The 23,728-nt window shown below is 39.3% G+C and overlaps 1 protein-coding gene across 1 annotated transcript; it reads left to right on the plus strand.

The window, feature by feature from the left end:
• The first annotated feature begins 2,989 nt into the window (after positions 1-2,989).
• On the plus strand, positions 2,990-19,476 carry cd5 (CD5 molecule). Its single transcript, XM_074628691.1, has 6 exons — positions 2,990-3,168; positions 13,385-13,777; positions 14,972-15,109; positions 15,957-16,007; positions 18,329-18,397; positions 18,524-19,476. The coding sequence occupies exons 1-6, from the start codon at positions 3,117-3,119 to the stop codon at positions 18,592-18,594; spliced, it is 774 nt and encodes a 257-aa protein (XP_074484792.1). The 5' UTR covers positions 2,990-3,116; the 3' UTR covers positions 18,595-19,476.
• The last annotated feature ends 4,252 nt before the right edge of the window (positions 19,477-23,728 follow it).

The following is a 23,728-nucleotide window of genomic DNA, read 5'->3' on the forward strand; positions in this document are numbered from 1 at the left end:
GTGCAGAGCAGCGAGAGGAGGGGGAGGTGAAAGTCTGCAGGACTTTGGTCGTCTCTTCGACTCCGTCAACCAGAGGCGGAGGTTGAGAGAAAACGAGAGTGGCGGAGATAGATTCGAGTGTTGATGAGTCAATCACTTGAAACAGACCCACAAGATTTTGCATGTTTCAAATTCCGAACAGAAATTACTCCTTCTTTTACTCACTCGTTCTTCCTACATGAACAGGGTTTTACACACTGAGTAGTACATTCTGATAACTTCTTATCTTACAGGCGTGAAGCAATGCATCATGGTATGTTAGCGTAGTGCACTTCAATGAAATGGCTGAAATGACTAAAGCACACGAGGTAGTGAATAACTGTAACATTTTGCTCCTGCTTACAGCCTCAATCATTTTATTAAACATACTGTATATGGTATGTATGAAAAAATTCAATAATTATATTATTAATCAGTTGTATATATATATATATATATATATATATATATATATATATATATATATATATATGACTGATTAATAATATAATTGTCTATTTTTTTTATTAAATAAACTGTATATGGAATGTATGAAAAAATTAAATAATTATATTATTAATCAGTTATATATATATATATATATAATTGATTAATAATATAATTATAAAATGTTTTCATTGATTGAGGCTGTAAGCAGGAGCAAAATGTTACCGTATTTACTACCTCATGTGCTTTAGTCACTTCAGCCGTTTTATTGAAGTGCACTACGCTAACTAACCATGATGCAATGCTTCACGCATTCACACTGTAAGATAAAAAGTTATCAGAAATATATATATACATATATATATATATGTATATATATATATATGTGTATATAAAGTATATTTCCAAAAAAATAAGGTTATATTCTTCAGCTTTTCCCATTACAGCTCTGTCAGATGTCACTATAGTGTACATTAAAAGTATTGTAATTTCTCTGATTTAGTATAAAATGGTGATTTCTCTGTGGTTCTTGTTTTTCTCCACAGTGAAGTGTATATGTGGGACTGGTTCAGTTTTTGTATGAAACTGAAGTAAAACAGCATCTTATGCTATATGACACATTATAGATGCACTTTCAGAAAATTTGTCTGCATAGATTCTTAAAGATAAATTAGAATATAATAATAGCTTTCTTTTTCTTTCTCTTTCAAAGGTCTTTTTATTAATTGTCAATAATCAATAGAACAGTCACTATACAGGGAAAGTCAATTTTTTTGTTTTTCTGAACAACACTCACCTGTGACGCAACACATCAATCAATCATACCTGACAACAACATACACACAAACAGCCACAGCTGGCCACAAAAGACCTAACTGATTCTCCATCATGGATACATAGAATTCAAATTGTAGAAAATACAACACATGGAGAGTATACAAAAATGTATTTTGAATATGTAGAATATAAACAAATAAAGAAAAAATAAAGAAAAAGAGAATGATCATACCAACAAGTAGAAAGCCAGAAATAAGTAATAATGACATACAATGAAAAGCATAAGAAAAATAAATTGTCAAACACTTGATGCCTTGATTTACATATTTGAAAAGGAGTGAGAAGAAGTACAAACTTATTTAATCGCACCCTTTCTCCATAAGTCATTCATTAATAATTAACCAGCTTCCTTATTGAGCCATGTATATACTCTAATTACATTTGTCTAACTATAATTATTATCTTTTATCTCTGTCATACAGAAATATAAATGAATTACTGATATAATTATCCTTATCAAAATATAAATTTGTTATCAATCCAGAATACCAATTCATTACTTATAATATAACTTATCACAATACCAATTAATTACTTACATATTTAACTTAATCATATTGACTAGTTGTTATCTTTTCTTTATATGCACATATTATTATTAATAATATGCAATTTATAATATACAATATGCACATGCAATACAACATGCAATACATACATACGCACATACATATATATACATTGCATATTGCACTACATGCGCACACTGCATACCACATGCACATATATATATATACATATATATAGATATATATACATATATACAATACACAGCATCCGACCATGCATACATTATTCTTATACCCAAAATCAAATATCTACAAATTTGCATTATTCTTTACAGAAAAAAATGATCAGGAAATAATAAGAAGAAGAAAAAGAAAGAATATATAATAATAGTTTTAACAATGTTTTCATACTGTAAACGTATCTCAATTAAGATAACATAAATCTGAAGTCCATAACAGAAAAATGAAAAACAAAATTTTTTAACAAATGTGACAAGGCACAAATGCTCTTTTGAATCCTGGTTTATATTATATGAATTTCACCACAACCTTTACCACATAGTTTAGATTGAGGAATATATAACCAAACTATAATCCAATTATTGCAAGCAAAAATACTTTCTGGGACTACTTTACCCCGCAAAAAATATTGATGGACAATATTAGGACTGGGAGCATGTTTCTTAACATGCAGGAAGTGCGTAAAAGAACATTTGGGAGTTTGGTATGGTGTAATTTGCAGGATTGCATTTATTATTCAGGGAGATTATTTAATTTGCTAAATCATTAACACAGTTTTTTGAGTCCATCATGCATGTTGTAATTCATCCCTCAGCATCGATGTGCTTGTGTCACTCAGCAGAGTTAGAGCATGTTGAAAAAAGTAAATTTAGTTGAGAGTCACGTACATCTTCCCTTCACCTTCTTCCTCCTACCTCTGCCTCCTTCCTCCCTTCTTATCATCATTTCTGATTTTCCCCACCCCTCTCTGCCTCGCTTCTGCAAGCTCGCTTTGAAGAGAGGAAATCTGCACTTTTGCACAAGCAGCAGCAGCAGGCCGGGGATGAAGTGATTCACTGTATAGAGAGAGAGAGAGAGAGAGAGAGAGAGAGAGAGAGAGAGAGAAAGAGAGAGAGAGATACACACACCTCTTCACCCATTTCCTTTCTCATCTGTTTTTCTGTTGTTTGCATCTTGATCTGATTTGTGTCATCTGTTCTCCTCCTCCTCCTCCTCCTACTCCCTGTCTGTCTGTCTGTCTGTCTTCTTCCTCTTCTTGTCGTTCATTCGTTCACTGTTACTGTGATGGATCTCAGGACTGTTGTGACCATCTTAACTCTTTTACTCATGACTGCTGGTAAGTGCACACTTTTTTGGGGACGTAGAATATAGACAAATTTAAAAAACTCTTAAATAAACTAGTTTGGTATAATATCAGCCTCAACCCACGGAACGGAAAAGTCGCACAGTATTAAAGCCTAAAACTACCGGCAGTAGGCTACCACTACGACAGGAACCTTCTTCACATGGAGAACTTTCCATTATTGACCAAGATCTTCTCCAGATAGTCTAAATGTCTCGACACAACAGCAGCTTTAATGTGGATTGCCTAGTTGCCAGCTTGTGCTAAATTCCAGATGAATGGCCAGTTGTTAGTGCCGACACTAGCCTAATACTAGCCTAACAATAGCCTAATGCTAGCCTAACGCTAGCCTAACGCTAGTCTAACGCTAGTCTAACACTAGCCTGAGGACTGTTGCTGCTAGAGTTGACTTTAGAGTTTACTATGTAGTAAAATGTGTTGTCATCTGTGGCTCCCAGTTCTACTGACCAATGTCTTGTTTGGTCGTAAAATCACCTGAAGAGTTATAATTACATCAAAATATAACATGAGTTTGATTCACACACTGTAGTGTTCAGTTCCATAAATATGTTTAGCAACAATTTAGGAAGTGTGGTGTTCACTGTGTTAACTAGAGCTGTTCGATAGATCAACTCAACGTGTGACCTCCTATCATAGGTCAAGCTGAAAAACATGTTCTGCCTTGTTGCTTTAACTGTTAGCGTACACTAGTATATGCTAATAAAAGCACCGTAGTATTTCTAAATCATTTGGACCTACAAGGTATGTTTATTGTTGTTAGTTCTCATGTTGTCCAGGCGTTCTGTCTCTTTTGGTGTTGAATTTAATTCGACTGTCAGAGGCCTCTCGGCCCGGTTCAACAGGGAAACCTCAATCTGCTGCTCGTCTTCGCCATAAACTTGTTAGACTAGAGACCTTTCCCACAGCACACATTTGGACTTGTCACTGATGACGTTACTTTTTGCTGCATTCCCTTTAGGTGTTCTTGTACCAGTGGCCTGGTATAGAGTATGTTGGCTCACTGACATGACTTGCTAGCTCACCATTTATGTTAATTAGATCTGTGCTTTGCGTGCTAGGTGAAGTCAAATTGTCTGCAGTGAAACAGGTTTATCAACCCAGTCAAATGTAGAAATATTGAGAGCATGAATTACTAATTTGTGCATATGCAGCGAGATGACCTTGTGACATAAACGCCGTAACCCCACTGTCTACCAGACAATTAGATTTAAAATCCTGTCCACAGTTTTATAAACCTCTGTGCAGTGTTTTGACATCTGATCTCATGATCTGTTATCATACGTAAACCATGAAATGTATAAAATATGGACTAAGTGTCCATGTCGTCACCTGTAGGTTTCTGAAGAGCCGTTGTGAAGCTCATAGTGGGCGGCTCCAGCCGTCACCATCCTGTCAGCGGGACTTAGCCTCTCTCTATATGGTGGGCGAATGAGGAAAAAGTACCAAGCAATAATAGATTTTAACAGGTCAAAGATAAGCACAGTTCATAGTATATTTGTGTAGGTATGTAGAGCCTATGTTGGATACCCTTTTCCTGCCTTTTGGTAAGAGATGTTGTGAATGAGGAAATAGAGTGATTTAATAAAAGGTCTTTGCACATCAAGTCCGCATTTTTCGTAGGTGTCTTTTTAATCCGTCAACCGATAAAAAACGCTACACAGAGACCTTGCACACTGAATCCGATGAGTTTTTCGCATTTGCAGTACGAGAGAAAACTGAATGAATTACGTAGGTGCAATGGATGGCAGTAGTCCCAAATAGGGCTAATGAATGAACGGCATTAGCAATAAACTCTCATTTAGCTGACTAGAGCTCACTGCTGTCTAATCTTTCCTACATACTTTGTTTGCCACCATCCCCCGATTCCAAGCTGTTCTGCCATCACCTGCCATCATCTATCTTTAAATTCACCATCTCTGTATTCTTTTATTTCTTTATCGTAAAGTGCTTTGTGCTGGGAGATGAAGTAAATCAGTTAATCATTCCATTTTGGATGATGACGTTTGTACAAACGGTGGCCTCTGAGTGTTCAAACAACCCTCTTTTGCTTTTTGACGGATGTGGAAAAAACGCAGAAAACCAAACCTGTTGTGAAAACTTCAATGACTGACAAAAGTCTTGGAGTCAGTGTGTAGACATGATTTACACAACACGATACGATAATACGATACGATAATACTTTATTGTCAGACAGGTCTGAAATTTGTTTTGCATCAGAGCAGCTCCATTTGCAACATCACAAAAAGGACAAAGACAAGAAACAAGGATACAAACATTTAAACATTACAATCACAGAAGACGATATTCAGGGCCCTTTAACGTACATTTGATCTGGGATTAGGCTCCATATTTAGTTTTAGGATTGACTGGTGTACAAAAGAGTGCTTCAGTCTAACCTTATTAAATCGTGGAACCCTGTATCTCCGATTTGATGGTAACAATTCATAATCACTGTTCAAAACATGATTGGGGTCAGAGGCGATGTTGTTAGCCAGCCTTAAGATGTTATTATGATAGGCTGATTCATAGAGTTTCTCAAGGGGTTGACTTACAATCTTTGAGCAGATTTTCATTTGGTGGAGCAGTTTTGACTTTAAAGTAGTTGACAAATTCTTGTACCATGTAGTATAACAATACTGCAGGACACTCATAATCACAGAAGTAAAAAACAAAAGAAGAATTTGTTTACTCGCCCCCAAAAGACCTGAGGCGGCGGAGAAAGTCAATTCTTTGTTTTGTCTTTTTACAGACAAATTCAATGTGGTCTTTCCAAGATAACAGATGATCAATCATTACTCCCAAATATTTATATGAAAATACCTGCAGGATTTTTTCGTTATGAATAACAATAGGAACTTTACATGATATCGTATTTATTTTTAAACGTGCCGCGACAATTTCTGACGAAAAATACAGACTTATGCCGACTTTAAGCCTTAATATAATTTAAACAGGTGATTTATATAAAAATACAGTTGTCATGAAAATTAGCAACAGAGAACTAAACCGTTTTTGTACCAGGCTGTAAACATGTTTATTTCTGCTGTAAAGTTGGTCATTTTAACATGGAGGTCTAAAGTTGCTCATTTTAACATGGGAGTCTAGTGCACTTCCACGCTCACTTCTCAGCATCGGGGGTTGGAACTTGACTCGATCTGGCCCTCATGGATCACATTTCATTATCTCACCGTTTCCTAAAACAACATGCTCCCACCAATGCAGTTCTGTCTGTTAAATGCTGTGTTTCCGTTTGAACTCTCGGTAAGGGCCTCTTGGAACAGCAGTTGTGGAACCGTAACAGCTGCTACGAGTGGGACACTTAAGGCGTTATTGACTCACTGTGACAGCGTTATCGTAGAACATGGATGGTTCAACACTTGGGAGAACTGAATCATCATTGATACTGCATTACACTAAAAGGACACTTGAACAGAACAGGGCCATACAAATTGTAATTTATAATTAGATACAGTGAATGTGTCTGCATTGAAATCCACCTCAAGGCTGATGAAAAATAAGAGAATATCATAAATCGAACACTTTGTCTGTTTTCGAGTCCTAAAAGTCCTCGATGGTGGCTCTAGCTTCAGAAACAATGTCAGTGGCTGTATTCGAAACCGCATACTGCATACTACTGAGGAACGCAGTATGCAGTATACAGTACATACTGCATACTGCAGTATCACTACTGCAATATTATCGAACAATAAAACTTTGATTTAGTTGTTTATGTTCTGTTTGTTTACTTTATAAGATACTGCAGGTTTAAACTATTTATTCTAACAGCTCATAATGAAGTGAGACAAACAGGATCATCAACGAGGGGAGACGGGAAATATAAAACATTGATCCACAACATATACGTTACTCAAACTGCTTTTTCAGTTACAGAAACTAAACAGAGGACTGATCTCCCTCCAGATATTAGAGAAATGTTAAAAAGGGTCATGTTGTCTCAGCAGGAATCTCTCTAACCCGTCAGAGGAGGCTCTTTCTCTCTCCTCCTCCCTCTCCTCTCTGCTGCTCTGTGGCCGGCTCTCCAGCGAGCTACGCCCGCGGGCGATTGTGGAGCTTTTCAACTTCAAAAAGGCAGATAAACACAGGTTCCTGTTAATTTATAATGGACATCTGCGTTGTGATATTTAAACAAACTATCCGTCAACAAGGAAATAACAGCCTCTCGTCTACAGACCGGTCTTTATAGAGCTCCAGCCAGCTCTGAGCGTGACTACCCGGCTTGGTGGCAGTGACCGCGGCAGGCGCTAGCTACGGCAGTTTGTGGACAAAATGTCGCCTTCTAACTTCGTAAAACTGCCGATATTAATAATCTACAGTTAATTTCTCGCCTCAAAAACTTTCAGAATTGAATTTAGTGATGAAATGGCTACAAAAAAGGTAAAAAACATGCAGTTTTTGACTGCTATTGTTGTAACCGTAGCCTGTAGCGGTCCGGCGCTTTGCATTGTGGGATACAGTAGGCGAGGTAGACTGGTCCGATGCAGACTGGAGATTATTTCCAAATCAGTACGACATCCGGGTAATTTTGGCATACTGTAGATTTTGCTTTTGTTCGCATACTACATACTACATTTTGGCCAAATCAGTACGTACTACTAGTATAGTATGCGGTTTCGAATACAGCCTGTGTTCATGGATGGGAAGCTGCTGAGGGATCATGTCATTGTCATTTCACTAAAAAAAATTTATATATATAAAAATATATATATTAGGGGTGGAATGGTTCACAAAGTTCACGATTCGGTTCAAATCACGGTTTTCGGTTCAGTTTGGTACATTTATGTTACAGCGAGGAGGTCATGTTCTGATTTCAACATGCTTTTCATTTATTTGGCAAAAATAAGTTAACAAATGTTTGCCTTAACAAAAGTATGGCTTACATAAGGAACATAAACACTTCTTCATTGACAAATCTTAATTGAAAGAATAGGTCTTCTACAGTAATTAGTACAAACAAAAAATGCAGCTTTGTTATTTTCATATAAATGTGTATATATAAATATATATATATATATATTACCTTTATTTAACCAGGTAGTACTCATTGAGATTAAGAATCTCTTTTGCAAGAGAGACCTGGCCAAGACAGCAGCATTTAAACATAAAGTTTCAGACGCCACAACATAAAACAAATGCAAAATAAATACGTAGCATAATATCATACAAAACACATTAAAATCAAGTGTTTGAAGCCAACGTTAAAGTGAAAGTATTCAGAAACACAGACAGCTCCCGATTGACTCTGCTTCTAGGTCTTTCATTAATGTTTTAAATTCATCGAAAGTAATCAGATTTTCCAATATATATATATATATGATGTAATTATAGACTAAGGCCATCAACATAAATTGAAGCATAAGATCAACCAGAACTATACTATATATACGTCTTTATCTCCCACTCATTCAACCGTGGCTCATTGATCATAATTCTTACTATAACACTCAAATACTGACATATTGTCAATAAGAAAAAATTAATTTTAAATTTTAAATCACAAATGTCTGTCATGTAAATGTAATGTTCCACCTGAAGGCTGTTGGTAAATCATCAACTGCTGCTTATGCTAGTTTAAACAGGGCAGGCACAACAGACTAACATTCACACGTGAAGGCTCACGCACTTTGACCATATGCTTTAATTCTGTATTGTTTACGATCGAGTGGGGTCGTATACGCAGCGATATACACTCTTATAGCATTAGATATTACTTTGGCACAGTGTGAATCTGCAGTGGGAGGCTGCGTGAACGCTGTGGGGGCACGGACTCTCCGTCCAGTCTGCTTCTGTTTCACTCCGCTAATCGACACATTCGGGTGATGCCGTCGTGATGCCGTTGTAATTAAATGTTTCAAATGTCCAAATATAAACTCGACTTCAGTTGAACAGTGTTGTTATATATTTGTATATATATATATATATATATAGGGCCCTGCAGAAAAGGTTTGGGAACCTCAGCTGTAACTGAAAAAGCAGTTTGAGTAAATGCTGTGGATCAATGTTTTATATTTCCCGTCTCCCCTCATTGATGATCCTGGTTGTCTATTTCAACATGAGCTGTTAGAATACATTGTTTAAGGGATGGGGGAGCTAAACCTGCAATATCTTATAAAGTAAACAAACATTGGTCATAAACAAAAAAATCTAAGTTGTATTGTTCGATAATATTGTAATAGTGGTATGAGTTTGTTTTTTTGTCCAGTGCTTTAAGAGCTGCTTTAAAGGCTAAAGCCTGGTCTAGCATACCGCTAAATAAATGAATTCAATGGTTTCATACTGCATACTGCGTTCATTAGTAGTATGTAGTAAACGGTTTTGAATACAGTCATAGTCTTTTTGACTTGTTTGAAGAGCAGATAGTACGGTACTTCATAGTGGCTCAACTTCTTAAAAAGGACATTTTGTTGACCACAATGTTTTTCACTTGATACTAGCCAATCTCACTAGATTACAGAATCCATTTCTGTTTTGTGGAGCATTTCATATTGTGTACACATATTCTAAGTTCTCAGAATGTAATTGTTTTATTTATAGAAAAAAAGTACATTGCGTTATCAATGTTACAGTTATCAGTTACCTGTCAAACCAAATAAAGTGAGTTTGTTGAAGTGTAGCCTCAACTACTGCTGACCACACGTACTGTAAAGTATATAAAGAGTATAATAAGAGCTGCCTGACGGCCCAGGAGGAGAAGAAAGAGAAAAAAACAGCTCTCTCAGAACACGAACGGAAAACTACTTTTAATAGAAGTTTAAAAACTCACCACTGATCCACCCAAATTAAAACACACACACACACTTTCACATTTACTCGTGGTGGTATCTAGCCATGCAGATAGTTTCAGTTCTGTTTGCAGAAGCTTTGAAGCTTTGAAATCCATGCCGCTGAAACTTGTGTTGCTAACCTCCCTCCCCCCCAACACAGCGGCGCTGAATAGAAACAGGTTTGTGGTGTTTAGAGCATCAAAAAGTGACATTTGGAAAAACAACTTTTCTCACAGTTTTTATTTAGAACCAGTTTTGATAGAAAACAGTTCCCAGTGAAAACTAAATATCTACATGGCTTCATACCAGGATGGGTAAATGAGAACATATGTGAACCGGCTTTTGAGTCAATTTTATATCATGATATAAATTTGAAATTATTCTAAATAGTTTTATTAAGTGAAAAAAGTGAAAAATTAAAATGTAACATTATAGCGTGTCAGCTGAATAAAAAAAAATTATGGGATCAGCAAAACATATTAGTTGAACCATGATATGTATACACACACACACACACACACACACATACACATACAGTATATATACATATATATGAGTGTGACTCAATATGGACATGTACATGTCCTCTGGACTGGACCACCATCATGACAGAGAAATTTGGGGCAGATCAAACCATGTATAGTGGAGTTACAACAACTTCCTGTTTCATGGCGAATGGCGCAAAATGGCCGCCACGTCACGGTCAGGTTGTTCGATGAAAACTCACCATTTAAATAACTTTTCATCCTGAAGGTCTTAAGATGGTCCTGACCAAATTTAAGTCGATCTGATTAAATCTTTTAGGAGGAGTTTGTTAAAGTACACGGCCTATAAAACACAAAAAATGAACGAGGGGCTCAATTTTTAGGGCCCGACTCTAATAATAATAATATAATAATAATATTAATAAACTTTCAAAACAAAGATACAGTTCTTAGTTCTTTACATGGTTGAATCAGGAATAAAAAAAACAATCAGGACTGCAGTAAAATAAAATCTGACAATTACAATACAAGTTAAAATGGAAATAACAACATAACATCCAAAAGTAATATAAAAAAACAGGAAGCAATAACATTAAAGAGATGATACATGTTGGAAATAAAATGATGTGCTTAAATTAATAAAAAGCTTTTTTTAAAAAGATTGAGCTGTTCTGCAGTCAGTAAGCCGGCCACACCGAGGAGCTGCTCAGTCATGTGAACATCTGTACTATCGTAACGACTGGTTCATCTGCTTTAACATGTGAGAAATGTACTGAACTCTTCAGCCAGGTTACTGAGACTAAGACCGCTGCCCACATCACCCTCTTAGCCTCTTCTATTTAAAAATCGTATTGATTACATAGCAGACTTCACATGGCTTTTAACTCCTTTAAACCCCTTGGCGTCACTTTATTTTCTGCATCAAAACCACTATAGTTTAGGTTTAGGAAAGAACTACGTGGTTGGGCTTAAACTACTACGTTAGTACAGTAAAAATTACGCTGAACGTTGTGAACACGGGACATGAACGAGCAGCTGATTGTGATGTGACACACGGGACACAAACAGCAGTCTCCTGGATGAAAACCCTGTGTTTGTTGGACCATCCACCTCTGGATGAGTTTACATCTTAGTTAATGGAACGCCCGGTGAGTTTCCTTTCGGCATTTAACACCCTGAATGAGAACGGGCTGTGCCACCAATAGCTGTTTTGTTGCTTGCATAATACAGCTCTCAGTGGCATCAGCTGACACACACAAACACAAAGACACACACACACAGTATTACACACATTTGAGACATTTGATGGGTCAAACTTTTACAAAATGATTTCTTATGCATTGAACATTGATGAGATGTAACCTGCTGTGATACTGTAAGTATTTGTTTTAAAGAGGCCTCCTCATGGTGCGAAGTGCAGAGGCTACAGGATTTGAGGATTATATAGCTGTGATCAGGGTTTAAACCAGACTATCACACAATTTAAATTGTGATCCCCAAGCCTTGGGGTTGAAAAGTTGGTTGAAGACCAAAATCTTAAAAAACACCTCACAAATATATAGTTACGTTTTTAAAAGGCTCCGTCATTTCCTAAAACTGTTGTTCATTTCAACAAACAACAGGAGGAAATATTGACGTTGTTGGGGACTATTTTCAGCAACGGATTAATCCACATGTGGTGCTGTAGTAAGTGAGAGTGGCAGCAGGACGGTGTGTGTGTGTGTGTGTGTGTGTGTGTGTGTGTGTGTGTGTGTGTGTGTGTGTGTGTGGGATAGAGTCAGAATAAACTACAGTGTGTGTGTTCATGGGGATGAAGGAACAACAGTGAGGCTCACTGATGGGGCTCTATGGCTCACAGCAAGAAGAGATATCAGGCTGTGATACACACACACACAATACTTAGTTAGTTAGTAGGATACATTTATTGCTTTCCCATACATGTGTAGTAAATTCAGTCATGAAGACAATTATTAACCAAAGTTAATTTATCTCCTAACAGGAACCAGAAAGATTGTGAGACTCCAAGCAGAGACCACAATATTTGAAGAATATTATAGGCTTTCTCCTCATCTTTGGTACATAACTATCATATCTCAAATTATAAAATACACACTAGACAAGCAGCAACTGGAGTCAAACAACTAATTATAACAGGTCGGCACAGCCAACACGTTCTCATCCCAACTCGTCACATACTCACACTTTGTCAGGTACCCTCGCCGTCACCTTTTGGTCGTAGTAAACATGTGCTTAATACTGTGAATTAAACAAAACCGACGTACATGAAACCTTCCCTGGCGGAGGTCTGCACTCTCCGAGTGCACTTCTAGTTTATTTATATGAAGGTTATTTGTACAAACTGCTTTGGTCTAAATAATGTTGTAAGCAAACTGGACAAATTAAAAGACAGCGAACATAATTTGGTACTTGTGGGGCCTATGGACAGACCCAATGTCAACAATGACTCTATGAACTGAATACATGTTTTCATTTCCATCTTACTTTTTTTACTTTCAGGATGCATACAGCCTCCACCAACAATCTAGTCTAGCTTGTATGTTGCCCGAGAGGCTAAAACGTTTACTTGCTGTGAGACATTCCATTGTAATACTGAAGGACGAGCAAATGAACGTGATTACTAGCAGAACAGTGACAGAACACTGGTGAGAGAAACTCCCATGAATGAATCAAACTTAAACCATAACAATTCTGATAAGAGATCAAATGTGAAGTTCCTGATTATCAGCAGCTTCAGTTTACAATAATGCAGTTGTGTTGGTGTCAACAAATGAACTCAGATTTGAACATCAGGGGGTCAGGAATCTAATTCAGTTTGGTTTTACACTATATTGGGCCAGAACAGAGCGATGCTCCTCTTAGTGTAGCAGTGAGCGCTCCATACTAACTGTCCTTGTCTCCCAGAATCAAGATCAGTCCAAACAAAATCTGGGCCAAACACCACAGAGACTACCTTCCCCAATCAGACCACTCCAACTACTCCAGCAACCACTGCTTGCTCCACCTCCAGCCCCAGCATCTCTGCACCTGACCTGGGCCTCCTCACAATCACATGGAGTAAATGTGTGGGGGACGTTAACCTGATCCTCAATCATCCCTACAACTCCTCCTCGCCTGTCTGTTACGGCAGTGAAACAAACATCCAGAGTGTTTTAAGAAATGTGTGTGAAAACAAGAAAGGTTGTAAAGACGCACTGCACTGGGTCAAAGGCAAAAACAAGCTGAATGGTTATGACATCACAGACACAGGAGCAGAGAAGAGGCCCGAGTGTGAGACACTGAGGATCCGCTGCACAGGTTGGTCTACTGTCTGTGGATGTGTGTCTGTAGTGAACTCATTTCATGTCCTTGTGTGGGTTGACATTTTATACTCTGCTGCCTTTAAGAGGCTAACATGATGCAGTGCATAACTGCAGGAGCGTGCAATACCACTGTTGTATAAACTTTAACACTGTAAGATTAGGTCTGATATTGTTTGGACATTTTAGTAGTGACACCAGTTTGAGAACAGAACAGAAACCAAACATCTCAAATGCATCCATATTGTCATGAAGAATAAGAGAAATCTGATTTATATCAGAAACATTCTGATCCAAAAATATATAATAAAATAAGTAGAGGACTAAGAATATGGAATATGGCCAGACATTCAATACAACTTTCAGCACGTTACACTTGTCACTTTTTAGGAACGCTGCAATATTAGATTAGATTGGATTCAACTGTATTGTCATTGCACATAGTACAAGTACAACGAAATGCAGTTTTGCATCCAACCAGAGTGCAAACTAGTAAAGTGCTGATTAAGACAGTATACAAATATGGACATACTCTATGGTGTGTATATAAATAGACATATACATATATACAGATTGCAGTTAAGGTGCATCTTTTCAGCCCCACTCGGCTGGGGTCAAGGAGTGGTGGCTGCTTATGCCAGATCTGGGTAATTGTCAGTCATTATTAATTTTTTTTCCAGCAACCCAAAAATCAAATAATAAAGACATGTCCCTCACAAATTAATGGCAGTTTCTTTTTTAATTTATAAGAGACACAGGTAACATGCTTTATATTTCTGGTGAATATAATCCAATTCATCTTTTTTCCATATACTGTATGTACTTTGTATATAGAGTACCCTACACATGTATACTTCCGCTGCCTTCTCTAAATCTGTCGCTAGATCTTACCGTCAGCTCCGTTTTCTTTATAAATCCATGGTCAGCTCCATCGGGGCCGTTTGAATGCATTTAACATAAATGTCAGTATATGGGTTCTCTACAGTTGTAGCATCGGCCCATTTGACCACGGAGATGAGAGCGACGGCCAGCTTGACCGCACGTTATTGCAATACGATAACGTTTCCTGTCTGTGACAGAGTTAGCACACAGCTTTAACCGTGATGTCTAGCTCTGCTGTTCCTGTCAATGTGTGAAACCAAAAGTGTTTACACCCATGTACTTGTGTCTGTGTGTTCTTGTGTGTGTCTAGTTGAGGTCATCCCAGATGATGGCCTACAGGGGCAGCTGCAGGGCTACAAAGTGGTGACAGCTTTGCTGTGCTGTGTGTTGCTGTTCCTGTTACTGTTCCGCTTCACCAAACCCACCGTCAAAGCCCTACAGAAGAGATGTGAGTACACACACACACACACACACATACACACACACACACACACACACACAAAAGACACATGTGCATATAGTAAGTACTGATTGCATACAAACATGATTGTATGCAATCAGTACTTACTGACCTGAAAACTCTGATATTTTCAGATTAGGACTGGTCAGATTAAAGATTATGTCCAAGAAGGGCTGTTGTTTTAAAGCCAAAGGATTCGGTCAGACTGACACAATACAGTCAGTCAATAGACTCAATAGAGTCAATAGAACAGAACACAATAGTACAGACTGTATTGATGTGGTTTGATCAGATTTGATTGACAATGACCTAACTGCTATCCTAAATGCTGCTAAATACTGATTGGTGCATGGAGGAATGTGACGTCACATTTTTCTAAATGGAGTCCTGCCAACCTCAAACCAGTGACAACAGTATAGAGAAAAAACTGAAAATCTGGAATCTCTCATGCAAAAAAATCCAAACTGTTGTAACTTTGACAGAAAAGGTTGTGTTCATGTAGAAACCCATCGCTGATAGTAAGAAGCTGATTTAGAAAATATGTTTTCTGGGACTTTAAGGATCAATTTCATGCATATATGAAAAATATTTTGCACTTAGTAGCATCTAGCCGCAAAAACATCCCCAGTTCGAGTCAAATCTATTAGTCTTTAGCAACATGCAACACATCATATTCATGTCTCTGCAGTACAAAACACACAAGGCCTCACCATGTTTCACAAAAACAGGAAGTTCATTGCTAATGATGACTACAACTTTACAGCTGATAGCTCTATGAATTATCACTATTTACATGCATGTTCTGTGGTTTAGTTGCTGTGTTATTGGTTTTCAGTCTCAAACAGGAGGCAGAATCGCTGGGTTGGACCTACACAGAGTCACAGTGGTGAGTCACACACACACACACACACTCATACACTGTACTGCTGTAGACAACACATTCTCACTCCCAACTCGTCAAATACCACCACTTGGTCAGCGTCCCTCGGCATCGGCATCAGAGACCATCGAACGGGGTTCCCCTCTAGCCTTACTTTAGGATGGACCATGGACGGCGTGTCAATACACGCTCGTTACATGCATAGTGTCCTTTCCGTTTTCAAAGGAAATTAAGTTTAGACAAAACAACCACTTAGGTAGGGTTAGGAAACAGTCGCGGTTGGCGTTAACTTCACTGACTAGCGACTCACGTGACACATGAAGCTGATGATACCGACGAGTCACGTGACTAAAAACTGACGTGACGAATTAGTCAACCTTGCTTTTAGTTTCACACGGGACACGAACAGCGGTCTCCTGGTTGAAAGTCTTGTGTTTGTTTCACCCATCCTACTGTGGACGGGGGCAGCAGCAAAAAAGGATTTTAGACACCTAAAAAAATAAAAAAAATCATCAGTTTAAGTGTATTTAGATTTTAACCACTTTACCTCGCCATCAGACAGCCCTTTCAGACGGGGAACTGAAGCCGTCATATTCATCTATGCTCTCTTCAAAGCCCTGAAGAGACTCCTTCGGTGTTTTAAAGGGTTAGATAGGATTCACAAAAGTCACACAATAACACAAACAACCTAACTGATCGAGGCAGCGGTAGACCAGCAACTCCCGTGTTCTGCAAGGTAAAATTACTGTTTTTTTCAAAGGAGTCTGGTGGCTTTGAAGAAAGCCAACACGTTTTCATTCCAACTCGTCACATACTGACACTTTGTCAGACCCCTCAGTTTCACTTTTTGGTCGCAGTAAACACATGGTTTATGTTTTGAATTAAACAAAAACACGCTTAGATTCAGGCAACAAAGCCACTATAGTTAGGTTTAGGAAATAACTACATGGTTGGGCTTAAAATTACTATGTCTTTACAGTGAAAATGTGACTTGACGTTGTGAACACAGGTCACAAACAGCGATCTCCTGGATGAAAGCCTTGTGTTTGTCTGACCCATCCACCTCCTCTCCTGCCCGCCCGCCCTCTGTGTCTCTTTCGAGCTTTAAACTACGTCACTGCAGCACTTTCCCTGAGCAGTCCGTCTACTGTGGGTAATACACTGACTATGGATAAGTACCTCATACAACCCCACTTAAAAAAATCTGAACCATCCCTCTCAGTACCTGAAATGAGCCACTCTGAGTACCGGTACTTCCGATTTTTGTCCACATGAGTACCCTTACTTCTTATTGCGTACCGCCATCATAGACATATATAAATGTCTGACCGCCACCTCCTAAGTCAAGGTATGCAATGTTAAGTGCTAAGCGTAGGTAATGAGATGTGAGCCTGCACGGAGCCGGTGCAGAAAGCTGCATAAATTAAACTAAAAGTGCACTCGGAGATCGCAGACCTCCGCCAAGGCAGGTTTCATGTACAGGCTGAAATGGAGTTATTAAAAAAAAATCCCGAAGCCGGATCATGATCCGGATCGCCACCAAAATCGAATGGATTGTTCATTGTGCCACACTCCACCCTTCCAAAAATTGTTATCCAAATCCATCGCGGACCTTTGGAGTTATCCTCCAAGAGGACAAACCAACAAACCAACAAACAAACAAACAAACCAACCAACAAACAAACCAACAAACCAACAAACCAACAAACCAACAAACCAACAAACAAACCAACAAACCAACAAACCAACAAACCAACAACACCAACAAACCAACAAACCAACAAACCAACAAACAAACCAACGCTGGTGAAAACACAACCTCCTTCCTAGGCCTTCGGCCTTGGCAGAGATAATGAGATCTCTGAATGCTGCTGCTGCAGCATAACGCTATAGTTACTGTAACTGCAGCGCAAATGACTCCCGAGCTGTCGGTACTAGTTGCAGCACCAACACCTCCCCTCCCCTGTGATGGTGTTGCTAGTTGTAGTAGTTGGCAGCTAACGGGCGGCAGTGACACTTCACACCATGGGCACAGTGCACCTGACTGCTGCACTACTAGGTGCATATCCTTCAGCTATAGGTCTTATATGAATGCTAATTCATCTGCTTTTATCCACTTTTGAATGTCAAAAAAGTTACAACAAAGCACTGAAGGCGTGAATGTTTTCTGGCCGGAGCCAAAGCAAGTCAGAATATATTGAGAGAAGGACTAACACTTTGTTGGTTTGGGTCTGCACATGAGATTGGTTGACAATAAGAACAATATCGAATAACACCAAATTTATCCATTTAAGTTTGTCTCTCATCTGTTTCTGTCTCTGTTACAGTGTCTTACCATCGAGGAAAAACTACTACAGTTAAAAACAATGATGGAGAGAAGAGACTGTCCTACCCTGGTAACACATACACACACTTAGAAAGTTAAACCAACCATACAGTCATACAGTTATAGCTCACTGCTCCTCCAGCAGTCATTCTATTGGTTTACATATGGCTGCTTTCCCTGTGTGTTGTCCAAGCAGCTCTGGAGCGACTGGCAGTCAGTGACAGCAGAGAGCCTTCATCCAACAGGAACAGTGATTACAACTTCTGACACGCCTTCTGTCTTCTTCCTGCATCATCATCATCATCATCATCATCATCGTTTATATGTGGGCTAAACATATGTTTTCACATGTGACTATTTATGTATTGTATCTTTGACAGTAATATCACCTCTGTTTGTCGAGGAAATGCTTACCAATTATTCCAGATCATGTAAAGTTGATCATTCACCTGTTGATATACCTGCTTGATTTGCTGCATCACGTGCTAAAACTTCAGCTTTTAACAAATAGTCAGTATTTACAACCATCAATGTATAGTATCGTATCGTATCTAACCTTACAGCAGCCCTTTTTATAAATGACACCAGAACGAGTTCTATCAACCTGACTAAAGTTATATGAAGATGGGATATTTTAATGGAACCATACACTATTTTGGAAAACCACTTATTAGCCATCATTGACGGTCAGTGATAGCGGGGATCCTTCGTCCAATGCAGTGACTGCATCTCAAAAAGTCCTGAATGGTGCTGCCTGTTTTGATGGACACTGTAGATATATTGGTGACTAGCTTGTTTTCTAACAAGCTACAACATCAGACAGCTTTGTGCCTGTTAGACGGTGTATTTTTCACTCTTATCTAGGCTAGTAGTTTCCCCCTTCTTCCAGTCTTTCTGTTAAACTAGACTAAGCACATTCTGGACCGAACTCTGTACTGGATAAACAGCGATAAAACTGAAAAAGTTTCCAAAATGTTGGTATATTCCTTTAATTAGAGAAAACATTTTTTATAAGAAACCGTCTGAGAATATTGATTCAATAACATCTCATTCACTGACATTATACGATTCGATTTGTTTCTTTTGTTGACTCGTGATTTGTGATTAATATTGTGAACTTTTTTATCTTCAGTAAAATGATCTAAGTTGTGTTTGACCTCATTTGTTGTCTTAGAAGTAGGTGAATGGAAAATGTGAAAGAGAGAGAGGAGGAGGAGGAGGCAGTGAGAGACAAAGGGGGGTTACTAAGTGCAGAGATGTGGTTTCCTCTGCCGTTGACACCAACTTCCTGTTTGTGTTATTTCTGTCGTAACCTGTATATCTTCCCCCATCTCTCCCGGACTCCCTTTCTTTTTCTCTTCCTTGTTGTTTTCTCATGTTTATTTCAATCCCTCCTCATTCTTTTCATTTGTCTTCTCTTTTGTCTGCCTCTGTTATTCTGTTTTTTTCTCCTGGTGAAGTCAGGGTTGAGGTTGAATGTTTGTTCATATGTTCATCATCACACAGCTATCACTGATTGGATTTCAACAAAACTTGTAAAAGAAGAGAGACTCACACTGAACAGTCTGGCTGGTTTGTTTGGCCACATGTAGACAGTATACTGCCTACATGTACTGTAGACTGTTTAAAGGAACTTTATACTAACGTAATACCATTCTAGATCTCATTGAGTGACACTATTGTGACTCATGGCTCTCATCAACTCTGTTTCCAGCAGGAGGCAGCTGTTTTCAGAAAAAAAAGCTCTGATAAACCCACTGCAGGCTACACTACCTGCTCAGCAGCAAAGAGCAGAAAGACACAGTCTGAAACTAGCTGATGATAATAAAATAGTGGAGCGTTTAGCAGATAAAGTGCCAGATAATTTCGTTAGTACCAAACCGGGGCCCATATTTATCAAGAGTCTCAGAACAGGAAATCACTCACAACTGGTTAAGAAGTCTGGGGTGCAACGTTGGTCCAACTTTTAGGCCTAGGAGTAAAAGCGTTTTATTATCTTTCTTATGAATGACTCTCATCTCTTGTGATATTTAGGAGAGCTTCAGCAGATTCCTGTCAGGAGCTACAGGAGATGGTGTTCAGGCAGGGACTTGCTTGTACTTTCCGTGGGAGGAGAGATGTTCATTGATTACTATGAGCTTCTTAAAAGATACCGTTTCTGCATTGTAATTACTTTTGATGGGCCTTGTGCAGGATGGAAAAAGAGAGCACATGCTCTCTCCACAGAAATCTTACAAACAATTGTATTCATTCATTCCTTCAAAATGACTGATGGTGGAGCTATAGTTTGGACATATTTTTACAATGTATTTCCCAACAGTGGTGACAGTACAGAATTATTGATTTTCATCAACTGTAATGATCCATAAGTTAAGAGCAGGTGTAGTTGTAAGATGAGTTGGACAGTAAAAGAGAACATTAATAACATGTTTTCAATGGAGAGTTGCCCCACAGTGTCACGGCTCTGGCCGTGACTCCGGTGGTTTCCCTGTGTTTTCCTGTGTTCTCTGTTTTCCCCTGTTTCTCTTCCTCCCCTGTCTGTCTGTCTGTCTGTCTGTGTGTCTGTGTGTGTGTGTGTGTGTGTGTGTGTGGGTGGGTGTGGCGTGGTGTGGGCGCGGCTTCCTCATCAGGCACCTAGTCTCACTCTGCACCTGTCTACAATCAACCTAATCAACCCACAGTTTTCCTGCCAGTCGTCGCCAGATTGTTCTGCCTACTATGTGGAATACTCTCGGCCGCTCTGTACCAGTAGTTACAAGAGTGATTCTTGTGCTTTTTCCTCGTGCCTCCTTTTGCTAACATTGTAGTCCAGTGCCAGCCTCTCATCGAGCCATCTTCACACGCCGCCTCAGCTCATTCCCCCAGCCGTTCCACCCTGCTCGTCAGCCTGCCTATCCCCTGCCTTCTCCAGCGCCCCTCATCCCTTCACCTAAATTAGGTGATGGGATGACTAAAGTGTCACACAGCTGAAGCTAATTATCTCTCTTACAAGTTTATTTAGGTCTCATCCATCCATCCATCCATGAGTTTATTTCATGTTGAACTGTGTTCTAACTCACACAGGCTCCACCCTCTACTGGACTCTATGGGTAATACTCTCCCCCAATCACGAGCATGCATTCGCCCACTGAGGTTTGCATAAACATAGCCATATAATCAGGACGTACCTACCTGAATATGTGCGGACCCCACAGTATATAAGGAAGTGTTCCTAGCTGCCAGCCGTTCCTTTCTCTTCTCTGCCCACTGATGGAGTTGCCGCTTCAAGAACCTCTTAGGGACAGATCTTTACGACGACGGCTTCGAGTGCCTTAGTGTCGACCGCAGAGATCGCTGTTCAGCAGCCATCGGCCCTGGCTGGTCTGCCGAGCGCTGCCCCCGAGATTAGACGCCAGCAGCGGCGGGTTCACTTCCAACGCTTCAACAACACGTACAAACGTCTTTTGAATAAAACCGAAGAATGTATATTCCTACTCTTTTTTTCGACATATTATACGATATACTTGTAATATTGTGATATGGCATAAGTGATGACAGGAGTGACAACAGGAGTGGCGACAGTGTGCGTGCGTTGGCCTTCTGTGTGCTTGTCTGTAGTTCTCTCATGAATTGACTTTTTCAATCAGTTTTAATTTATCGTCCTTCCAGTCCATCAGGTCAGTTTTTATCTGAGTTCACTGACTTTCTGACTTCTATTATCAAGCTGGATAGAGTGGTATTAGTTGGGGATTTTAACCTGCACATTGATGATGCCACAAATTGCGTTGCCACTAAATTTCTTAATATTACAGTCTTTTAATTTTAAGCAACATGTTTGTGGCGACACACACATGGGTGGTCATACATTAAACCTAGTTTTTTCTTTGGGTCTAGAGGTTGACCACATCCGTTGGGAGGACCTACTGGTGATCATAAATGTATTTTCTTCGATCACAAGATGACTCCTTGTGTCTCAAAAGAACATTCCGGTCCCGTATTATTACTACTACAGACTACTTCCCGGTTTCCAAGAAAACTTTCATTCATACTTCTCCACTGCAGTGGCCTGCACCTGCCTAGTTTCACTTGGCCACTGCCTGTTTCAGCAATCTCTCCAAAACAGGCATATTTCTATTGTAACACTGTGTGTGTGTGTGTGTGTGTGTGTGTGTGTGTGTGTGTGTGTGTGTGTGTGTGTGTGTGTGTGTGTGTGTATGTGTGTGTGTGTGTGTGTGTGTGTGTGTGTGTGTGTGTGTGTGTGTGTTCGGTGTGTGTGTGCGTGCGTGCGTGTGTCCATCTGTGTATGAGTGGTTGTATTTTGCCTCGTCCTCCCCTGGTCAGGTCACGGTATGAGATGATAATCTGGCCTCATTGCAAATGTCCCATCCAGAAACAATGACAGATGACTGCAGATTACAGCAGCAGATTATCCAGCAGGGGATTGATGTGGGAGGACCGAAATGGAGGGAGAGGGGGAGAAGAGAAGAGTGAGAGAGAGAGAGAGAGAAAAATAGATTGTGTGACATATATAGACTGATGAAGACATGTCAAGTTATTGAGGAGAGATCAAGGAAAAACAGACTGAAGAAGGAGCCGTTTGGGCAGGATATAGATTATTTGGAGATTAATGGACATTTTAAAACAATGATAAATTATACTTCTGCAATTTCAGGGATTCAATAGTGCTAACACATCATAGTAGCAGAGATTCAGTAGTGCTAACACATCATAGTAATGCTGAAAAACAAGGATGTTTGAATGATGAATATTATCATCCATTTCATATTCTCATATCATCAAAAGGTGTGGAGTACTGGTCAACCTTTGATTGACAGGTGATCACAAAAACACCACAACAACACAAAAGATAGAAACCAAAACCATCATAAATGAAATGCATGATAAGCTATGAGCCATCTGGCCCAGTGAATCCAAACACAAACATCAGAACAATGCAACACCAGGTTCAGAAATCACCAGTCCTATACCAGACCATTCTCACTCCCAACTCGTCAAATATGGCAGCTTAGTCAGGTGGCCCTACACTTCAATCTATGATGCTCTATGTGTCCGTAGTTATGGTGGGTTGATGAATGTTGACTTATTTTAGTTACTTGACGTTACATAACATCCTTAACTACATAACAAACATATTTATTTGAATCCAAAACCCAACCAAGTAGTTTCCTGTGAACACAGAAGTTTATTTTGAAAAGACAGTGTATGCATGTAATGAGCAGAAACTGACACACTGTGCCTGACACTAGAGAGGTACCTAGGGGGTCATAGTTTTAAGCGTACTGCCATTGACTAAGATGCCGTAGTTGACGAGTTGGGAGTGAGAATGCCTGTACTGTATCCGTGCAGCCTTTGCTTTGACAGAACAGCCAAGCGACGTGGCTGCTAGTTGCAGATACAAATA

The sequence above is a fragment of the Sebastes fasciatus genome, chromosome 3, assembly GCF_043250625.1.
Source record: "Sebastes fasciatus isolate fSebFas1 chromosome 3, fSebFas1.pri, whole genome shotgun sequence".
Classification (NCBI taxonomy): Eukaryota; Metazoa; Chordata; class Actinopteri; order Perciformes; family Sebastidae; genus Sebastes; species Sebastes fasciatus.